Source organism: Monopterus albus, unplaced genomic scaffold, assembly GCF_001952655.1.
Source record: "Monopterus albus unplaced genomic scaffold, M_albus_1.0 scaffold104.1, whole genome shotgun sequence".
Lineage (NCBI taxonomy): Eukaryota > Metazoa > Chordata > Actinopteri > Synbranchiformes > Synbranchidae > Monopterus > Monopterus albus.
Window position 1 is genome coordinate 193,070 of NW_018127984.1, and position 10,038 is coordinate 203,107.

Here is a 10,038-nt window from a genome sequence, read left to right on the forward strand (position 1 = left end):
AATAAATATTAACATCTTTCCTTCAGCTTTTGACTCTTACTGCCATCAAAACATTTTAAAAGTAATTTTATTGCATTTGGAATTTTACTGGATTATTTTTAGTATCTTAAGTGTTTTGTGACACCATAAACTGCCTAGTGTGTGTGCAGGTTAATATGGAAATCTTTTTAAACCCCTAAAGCTACAGCGCCCCCAGCTCACCCAACCATCCCCGTTATTGAACGCAGCATGTGTTACGTCTCGTCACGCTTCTGAAAGCAGTCCTTTGATTGGCTTACAGCTTTGTGAGTAACACTCTGCAGTGTATTCGATGTATTTATCAGAACGTACCGTATGAGCGGCGTTCTCGTTTGCTGTGTATTCCACAGTGAAGACTCCATCTGTGGATATACCCTTAATAACAAAACACGCGCACACAGGGACAAAAGTCGCGCGGAGTTTAGAAACTACATGCAACGGCGGCGGGAGATATACGGACTTAGAAACAATACCCTTTATTTGAAATTGTTTCAAATAAAGTGGGACAGAAACTGCTTTGACAGAAATTGCTCTTGTTGGACGGAGACGCAGAGATGGATGATTTCGGAGTTTATGCGGTATTCGGGGTAAACGGCCCCCCTCAAAGGCTGCTCGGGTAAGTTAAACATTGAAGGTTTTAAGTTTTTCTGTAAGCGGTGGTGACTATAGCCACAAAACCTTTAACGATATCTATGGCTTCTCTTTGGCGCTTCTTTAAACTAGCTGTGTTTATAGAGAAGGATACATTGGTTAACTTCTCGTTGACAGTGTAATACCTGCCACTTTATCCTGAATAGCAAGAGGCCAATAATATTCAGTTATTTCTTTATTTTTTCGTGTCAGTGCCGACGGGTCGTGCAGGGTATGCGTTGCCATTCCTCCAACTGTCCAGCAGGTGGTGCTGTTCAGCAGCGGGCCGTGGGGGAAGAGGCTCTGCGTCAACGCGGAGCTCAACGATGCTGATCGGGTCCCAATTACCATCGGCAAACTGACTCCTTATAACAGGTGGGTTCAAGCTGTCGCGGAAAAGAGGAAATTGAAAAACCAAACTGACATCTATTTATAAAAACGATCATTGTGCCACCCTCTTTGTAGGTGCTGCCTTGTGTAACTACTGACTATTGACTAAGATGAATTGATGGCCTTTGACTGTGCTGCCTGTTGTCCCCTCTAGGTGTCTGTCATGGGAGCAGTGGGAGGAGGAGACGTGGACAGACAGCGTCACACTGAATGTCATTCTGGAGGGAGGAAACCTGGTACATATGAAACAGACCCTTCAGCTTCAGGATTAAACTATTGCAAATAGCCAAACAACCAGTCAAGACAAGTGGTAGCTATAATAATATAGCTACCACCATTCTCTGTATTTGTCCAGCTGACAGCCAAATCATTGGATTGTTAATATAGAAATATACAATTAAGCACACATGGGGCAGTAATTCAGTATATCTTTTATTTAGTTTCATCAATACAATTTTGGGGTAAAATTACATATAAAAGTAGAGTTTTGGTGTCATCATTCATAAAATTACCAAGACATAGAGGTCTGTTTCCATTCAAAGGCTTGACTTATGAACTGAATAACAGGCAAATGTTTATTCTGTATATTTTTGTTTGTGTTGTTTTTTCAGGTGAAAGAAGATTTGTCAGAACCAGAGCTCATCCTGGCTGTGAAAGAATACACGCCAAAGGTAATCTGAAAAGGATACACTGTTAATAACAGAGGGGTTTTCCAAGAGCCATTATCAGCCAGATACATGCACAGGAGTGGGGTAGAAAATGGCCAAAAATGAATGAGAGCTTTTGAGAAAATCAACACGACACGTTGTTTATGGGATTAAAGCTGCATGGATCGCAAAATAAGTGAGTCGGAAGTGTTCGGTAGAGTATCTCAGGAGGGAAACCTGCCTGTTAGCCCACAGTGCTAAATTAGCTGTTAGCTCTAGTGATCTGGTCAGAAGTGTGGATTTAATGAAGGCTGTGTATGGTTTTACACTGAAACTGCAGGAATAAATGTCAGTCTTAAGGTAAAACAGCATACAGTGCTACTATGTGACAGCTTTCCTGTGAAGATTTCCCTTTTAAAATGTTTCAGACAATACAAAATATTAGCTAAATGATAAATAAAAGCAACCACTCAGGCCTCCTGTCCTTTGCACTGTCTCAGGATACTGTGGCTCCCCTCACAGCGCGTGAGCTCAATGGCAAGAGGAAGAGAGAACAAATGGCAGAGGAGGTTACAAAGAGAGGAGAAGAAGAGAATGTGTGTCCAAATGGTACCACGGAGAAGACCACACCTGTGCGAAAAGCCAGAGGGCAATCCAAAGGGGGCCAGAAGCTGTTCACCAGTGGGGGAGATGCCACCAGGATGAAGGGAACTGGTGAGAGAGGCTGTTGTCATTTATTGTCATCATGTCAAGTCCATTACTTCTTATAACCATCTGCTAGGGCAGTAAAAACCAGTCTTTATTTATAGAAGAGTTTTATTTTTGTAATGGAATGTGACCAAAAAGCTACCTTAATGCCATGTGTGTGTGTTTGCTAGAGGTGGTAAAAGTTTCTGCCTGTGTGAATGTGTAAGTCCGAGTGATAATGCTAATGACAATTAGTGCTTAAGACATCCTTGTGGCTCAGCGTGGAGTAAAGCATTTCTTTGTGTACTGCTTCTTTGATCGAGTCTTCATCCCTTTTTTCCTTTCTACAGCTCATGGAGCAGGAGAGGCGCATGGGATTGTGGGAAGAACACCTCCTCAGAGTGCAGTAAGGGCAAAGAGTAGGCAGGCCAAGTCTCCCACGCAAACCAGTGAGTGTCTGCATACACATTACATATCATTTTTGATCATAACTTTCCAGTCCCATAACTGGTGCGCTGATGCTGATCGCCCACCTGAGATCACAGAATGAGATTCTCTGATTGACACTCTCTGGTAGTGAGCAGTGTTCAGTGCAGGAAGGTAACATAAACTTAGTGTGACTCATACACAGGCTGTGGTCCATTCAGGTATTTCTAGGTTACAGCTACTTGAGTACCATTATTGGAATTGTAAGGCCTGAAGATGGTTAGTCGAGCTTAGCCAAGTAAATGAGAGCAGTATGGATCTTCTCCTCCAACTCTTTGCAAGAATACACATAAGCAGTTTTTCAAATGTCAAACTATTCCTTTATGATAACATTATATACTGTAACTATATGTAGTTTTTGCATTTGTCAGTAGCAGGATATGTCATTACACAGTCAGAAGATAAGTTATCAGGGCAGTTCAGCTGAATTTCTGGAGTGTTTTTGACTTGTCTGTTTTAGAGGGCAGGTATGTTTCCATTTTCACAAACTTATCGATCCATGCCAACTCTTAAGAGACGGGCACCAAGATGCAACCCCCCCCCCCCCTTTTTTTTTTTCTCTGCAACACCCACTGATATATCCAGCATCAACACACTTCAGCTCTCCAGTATAGAAGCCGTTTTAACCACATTCTCTCCTCAGATCAGCAAATCTCTATAGTGATTATTCAAGGACCTCAGTTTCATTGTGGGAAGCTTCATTAGACAATCAAATGAAATCAGACCTTCACCTGTAATCTGGTATGAATTGGGTTTAGAGAGCAAGGTCGTATGCAAGATATTTTTGAGACATTTAACCTTTGAACTAAATCTGTGGTCATCCTGCAGCCCGGCTGGTGACCCCGTCAGGTCGCTGGGGTCAGACACTATGTCCCATTGATGCTCAGACAGCAATTCTTATTGGAGGACAGGGAGCCAGGATGCAGTTCTGCAAAGATCCCATGTGGAAGCTCTGTACAGGTCAGTCAGTCAAACAACATTTTTAAATCTATTTCATATCTGAGGCTCCAGTGGGAACCCTGTTCCATTATGTTCATGACAGAGTGAGTGCTCTTGTTTCTGTCCTGTAGAGGACATGTCCTGGATGCCTGCAGAGACTCTGGCAGAGGGTCCAACCCCTGAGGCCAGGATTGGTCACACAGCCGTCTACGACCCTGACTCAAAGCGTATCTTTGTGTTTGGAGGCTCTAAGAACAAGAAATGGTTCAATGATGTTCACATCCTGGACACACAGAGCTGGAAGTGGACCATGGTAGAGGTGTGTGTGTGTGTGTGTGTGTGTGTTGAGCTTGTTTTAACTGAGCAGCCTTTAAGGATTCCTTTTGCTTTTGTCCCTGATCTTCATGTCCTCCTCCCATCTTGTGTTCTTCAGGCTCAAGGTAAGGTGCCTCCTCTGGCCTACCACAGCTGCAGCATGTTTCGTGGTGAACTCTTTGTCCTGGGAGGTGTGTTTCCGCGTCCAAACCCGGAGCCAGATGGCTGCAGTGACTCACTGTATATCTTTGATCCCCACCTCTCCATCTGGTATGAGCCCATTGTCACAGGAGACAAACCCTCCCCCCGCTCAGGGTAAGATGATTTGAACATCATCTCAGCATATCTGGCTCTCACGACACATGGATGCATTCAGACACATTGTTTTCCCATGATCCTGTTCTCCCTCTGCATTTCTCTTTCAGTCACTCTGCATGTGTGATGCAAGAGAGGAAGATCTATGTATTTGGTGGATGGGACACTCCTGTCTGCTACAATGACATGTACATGTTGGACCTTGGTAAGACATACACACATGCACATATCTATCTGTACACACACAAGCATGTAGTCTGGATAAAAGGGTAAGTATGTAGCCCTGCAGGCCTAACTGAAATGAATGTTTTTGTGTTTCTAAGGTCTGATGGAGTTTTGTGTGGTCAAAACAACTGGGAAAGTCCCCTCTCCTCGAAGGTACAGGGTTTGGCTTTTTTTAAAACCTTATATTGTTCAAAATAAAGTATCAAATTTAGTTTTGTTATCAGTGCCAAAACTCGGGTTTGCACTTGCATCTAGAAATGTTGAGCACTGCCCAGTCTTATCTGCAGTATTTCTCATTTTATATCATTTTATATAAGTTACGTGTCTCAATGTGTGCTCCAGCTGGCATGGCAGTGCTGTGCTCTCAGACACAAAGTTCCTGATCCATGGGGGTTACAATGGAAACAATGCTCTCAGTGACACCTTCGTCTTTGATACAGGTGAGAGGCAGCTCACTATTACAAAGACAATTACACATCCTAGGAAGAAGCCTTCCAGGAGCTAACAGTGAATTTACCCAGGGCACTTCAAGCTGTCCTCCTGAAAAGTACCTAAACTCAGTTTGGCGTTTTTTTTTTTTTTCTCTCTCTCTACTATATTGCTGCATCTGCGCTGCTTAAAGTGCCTTAGATTTTGTGTTATTTATTTATATTTAACTTGAACTTGAACTTGAACAAACCACAGTGGTGAGACCAGAATGGCCCCTACCACTAGGGGGGATGTTTGCTGTGGTTTTGTGGCTCATGTTTTGGCGCTAAACAGTGGAATAGCTTGTGTTCATATTTACTAAGGAGCCACAGTAGGAATTTGTGCTGGAGAAACAGAAGACGGCACCGCAGGACTTTGCATTGTGGGTCTCGTGCAACATGTATTTTAAGGCGTTTCCATTCAGGGACGCAAAAAACAAGGAAATGTATACACGTATCCTCAGCCCCTGGTTTACCACTGCTGTGACACAGAGAACTGCAGCTGCAATTTAATGTCAGCAGAAAGCAAGTGTAAAATTTGCGGCCCTGTTCTCAGTGTGGCCGGGGGGCGACATTACAGTGTCTGCTGCAGGATGCTAAATTAGCTTGATATGTGTCGTCCCCACAGTTATGCCCAGAGTGAGGACGAGGAAAACTAATAGAGACAGGAAAGAGTCGCAAACCTTTCCTTTGAACAGCTGAGGAGATTAAAGGGGGCGTTTAGTGAGGGTAGCGTTGGGAAATTATAACTTATAATGTCAAAAATGTAAAATGTCCATCAGTTTTCCAGTTGAGAAGCTTGAACCAGAGAATGTTTTTTCCCTCCCCCCCCCCCCCCTTAACAGTTAATTGCTTATCCACCTAGTCATTATTTTTTTGGTGATCGAGTTGTTGCAGATCTCATAACAACCAGAAATTACATTATTACCAGGATGACATCTTGTTTTGTTGTTTCAGACACCAACAGCTGGACAGAGGTGGCGCTCCCACAGCTCTCTGTCCCCAGGGCGGGGCACTCCATCATCACCATGGAGATATCTGGTCTCCGCCATTTCTCAAGGGAGGATGAGGACATGGACATGGACACTGGCTCTGTCAGCAAAACTCTGCTTGTGTTCGGAGGCGGAGACAATGAGGGGAACTTCTACTCTGACCTGATGACCGTCGCTGTGGAGAAGCTGCTCGGTGCTATTTAAAGAGAGTCAGAGGTGGCTCCTCGCTCCCTGACTGGATGTGAAGCTGTAATTATTTATATTCCTATAAGTTGTCTATTTTCCTTTTGCTGAGTGAGCCTTTCCTTTCAGTTGTGTTTTTAGAAGGTTTGTTCAAATGTAGTTTTGGAAAATAAGGTGTATTTTAGGCATTTTCATGGATATAAATCTCAAAATTTCAGCCCCGTTTCCCATTTACTGCACAACATGTTTAAGAGACTTTAGGTACTTTTTTTTAAGACAAATTTTAAAGGAAAGAGAATTTTTTATAATAGAAATAATATTTGTTTGTCATAAGCATCAGTGAGGCATCAAGGAAAGTAATTCAGTTATTGTGTACATAGGTTAAAATGTTCTCAGGTGAAATATATATATTTTTATTCAGGTACATTAAATATGTGCCTTTTGTGTTTATTATGAGTAATAACTGGCTTTCAGTAGCCCTGATAATTTGGAATATGTTGCCTCTGGGTAGCTACGTGTGCTTTACCTGTGTTATTGCGTTCAAAATCATAGCATTTTATTTGAAATTATCTTCACAAACTTGCATGCGATTTATCATATAAATCTTGATTCATGTTGCTGTGCATTTCCATTTTGCTCTTGTCTTTATTTAATAAACATAAAATATCCACACTGTCTTTGACTTGCACAGTAACCTTGAGTTGACATTTTGGCATGCTATTCTGGACTTAAAGGAAGCCACATGCACAAAGACACAGGGTAGTTTAAATCCAATCAATTTGCTGAATAACTACCTAACATTTTAAGTCTGACTCTAAAGTGTAACGTAAATTAAATAACGTTTGACAGTTGAAACAGAAGGGTCCATTAATAACATCCTTGTTGGCCTAGTAACTAGACATTAACGTGAGCTAATGTCAGACCTGCAGTGTAAAACTGATATTATCTCTAAAGAGCCAGAGCTAAATGGATGTTTTAATAAAAGATTAGTAGAGCTGGAGAGGGATTATCTTCATTTCCACTGAACTGCTGATAATGGTGCCATGACTGGTGATTTATAATATTTTCACTGGGCCATACAGCTAAGTGTCTTTGGTAACATGAGGTAGACACAAATCAGCCCACTTATTTAATGTGTGAGCCAACATTAAAGGCTCTGTTATTAACCGTCCTCCTCCTCAGGGCCATGGCTGACACTTAGGTAGTGCCCCTAATGTTTTTTCTGGTTATCAGGGTTTTATGCACCCTTGTGATGAGACTACGGCCTGAGATGTTTTCATGTCTGTCCATCCTTCAGAACAGAAAAAAAAGTGACATTCAGTCAAACGCTGACCATATAATGTCGCTTGGTTGGTTTGCTGCTCCACCGCTTTGGTCTGGACTGAAGTACTTCAACAACTATCATGGTCCCCAGATACTTTGTCATTCCCATCAGCCTCAGCTGTACTGAGTTAAGTGCTAGTTTGCTAATATTATCTTATTAATATGCAAATTTGTGATGGTGAACATGGGAAACATCAACATGTTAGCATTTCGCTCAAACAACCACTGTGCCTCTACAACCTCACAGGGCTGCTAGCTTGGCTGTAGACTCTTGTTTTAGACTGAATCCTGTATTTGTACACCCAGTATGACTAAATTTATTGTAAAAGACAGTGTTTCTCCTCCAAAATTTCCTGGCAGCAAGGAGCAGTAAAACAGGTTTTAGGCTGTTGGGAAATTAAACAGATCACTAACAACAACAGATTAATGTTTAACACAAGGATGTGTAATTTCCTAATAATTTTCCTGGATGTTTCCTGGCAAAAAGTATGGAATTGCGGGAAAAAGGTGCATTTTTAGGTAGAGTTTAGTTGGTGGTTTTTGGTTTAGTTAGCAGGTAGCTAGTTAATTGAGAGATTTCCATGAATGTGCTCCAAATAAAGATAAAAAATCCAATTTTTTACTGTATAGCTAGATGGTACCGTGCTGTATTCTGTAATATATTCCTGCATCCTGCAGATGGCAATGCTTCAGCATATTTTCTCCAGTAACAAACAAGCCTACTCAAAACAGTTAATCTTAAGTCACTGAATTCAAGTGATACTTTGTCAAACTTTAAACAATAGTGCTTGTTCTATTTTATGTCAGTTTTTACAAAGGGTTGTTCATAGTGCAGGTGACATCTGCCTTCCTGTGATCCACCATCAAACTGCACGTTACAGTACACTGAAACATATTCAGCCGAGTCTTTTGGATTAGTTTAAGTGGTTACTGATAGGCAAGTCACAAGAAATGCCCTGTGATTCTAATTAAGCTATTAATGGTATGAAAACATTGTTGTGCACTGAAAACATAGGTGTTTGTCACCTGGAACAGTGGATGTCACCTGGAGTAAACTCCCTCCATCATTAGGGATGTGATGTTTCCCTTGATTCACAGGGAAATTCTCAATGCTCTCTGTCGTTACTAGCAAGCCCCTCATACATGTCCTGATTTTCTTTTTTTATTTTCTTTATGACATCCTGACATTGTGTAAACTGTGATTATTCAATATTGTGGCTAGTCTCTGCAGTCCTGCTGACTGACAGAGTTCAGGCATCACTACTTCCATCAGCAGCCATATTATCTTCGTCAGTCCATGGCAGTTGCTAAGTAACTTGAAAATGTCTGTACCAGCTGTCAGCATGTCACAGTCGCACTTATGGATAGAATGGGTATATATGACACTTTATTTTTACAGCTGTGGTGGCAAAGCATGATTCAGCCAAATCAGAGTATAGTCCTATAGTTGGCCATGGCCTTGGATAAATTATATAATACAATGGGAATAAAGTTTTCCACTTAAATTCTCTCAAGAGAAGGGGGCATTTTATGGCATATAATGATTAAACTACCCTTCAACCAAAGGATTACCATTGTCAGCAAGGATTGATCCTGTTGATACAGGTGATATATCAGTATGAGCTCAGAGATTAGAAAAGATGAGCCTTTATTAGTCCCACAGTGGGAAAATTCACAAATGTGAAGCACAGATGTGTTGCTGTATTATACAGATTACAAATTAAAGTAAAAACCTGAATAAGTGAGTGGTCTCTTCCACTCACAATGCCCCCATCCACAGGGCATGAGGGGTCACTGAATGATTTCACAAGTATGAACATGATATGAATCATATGCTGTGGCCTTTACAGTCACCAGATCTCAACCCTATGGGAGATTTTGGAATGGCGTGTTAGAAAGTCTCTACCATTGTCATCACAATGCCAAGTTGGGAACATCTTTTGGGAGAAAGGTGTCCATCCCTCCAGTAGAGTTGTGTGTGTAGCAGTTGTTGACTCAGTTTTTCTTGAAAAAATAAAAAATGTGAACCTTTCATTTTTATTTTTGGGTTTAGACTCAATTTTAGTTATTACATACCAGATAAATTGAAAACTGAAATATGCACTTGATGATAGAGCAGTATATCACTGCAACCTTTAGGCTTCAGCCGTATTCTCTGTATTGTCCTGAAATTTCATGCTGTGGATGAATGAATAGGGAAAATTATGAAGTGGGTGCTCCCTGGTTATGTTGCCTAGATTGTTTACCATGAGACTGAGATTGTGTTAAGAACTGGATCCTTTGAGACATTAGAGTAAAGGTATAAGTATGACAGGTGAAAGGAAATAAGGATATGACGCCACTGTAAAAATATCTAGTCCTGGAGCTCATGTGAATATGAGCCACTGAACTGGTGTTTCCAAAACCACAAACAGCAAAAAG

At 41.4% G+C, this 10,038-nt stretch overlaps 1 protein-coding gene across 1 annotated transcript; it reads left to right on the forward strand.

The window, feature by feature from the left end:
- The first annotated feature begins 227 nt into the window (after positions 1-227).
- Positions 228-7,041, forward strand: krcp (kelch repeat-containing protein). The gene is made up of 13 exons (XM_020610119.1): positions 228-634; positions 862-1,023; positions 1,193-1,274; positions 1,650-1,709; positions 2,186-2,399; positions 2,723-2,821; positions 3,687-3,818; positions 3,929-4,116; positions 4,231-4,427; positions 4,538-4,632; positions 4,751-4,805; positions 4,995-5,092; positions 6,077-7,041. The coding sequence occupies exons 1-13, from the start codon at positions 573-575 to the stop codon at positions 6,313-6,315; spliced, it is 1,683 nt and encodes a 560-aa protein (XP_020465775.1). The 5' UTR covers positions 228-572; the 3' UTR covers positions 6,316-7,041.
- Positions 7,042-10,038: the final 2,997 nt, after the last annotated feature.

Coding starts and splice junctions, on each gene's coding strand:
- krcp (XM_020610119.1), top strand. CDS start 573: ATGGATGATTTCGGAGTTTATGCGGTATTCGGGGTAAACGGCCCCCCT. Junction 2,822..3,686: donor CAAGTCTCCCACGCAAACCA/GTGAGTGTCTGC, acceptor GTCATCCTGCAG/CCCGGCTGGTGACCCCGTCA. Junction 4,428..4,537: donor AAACCCTCCCCCCGCTCAGG/GTAAGATGATTT, acceptor TTTCTCTTTCAG/TCACTCTGCATGTGTGATGC.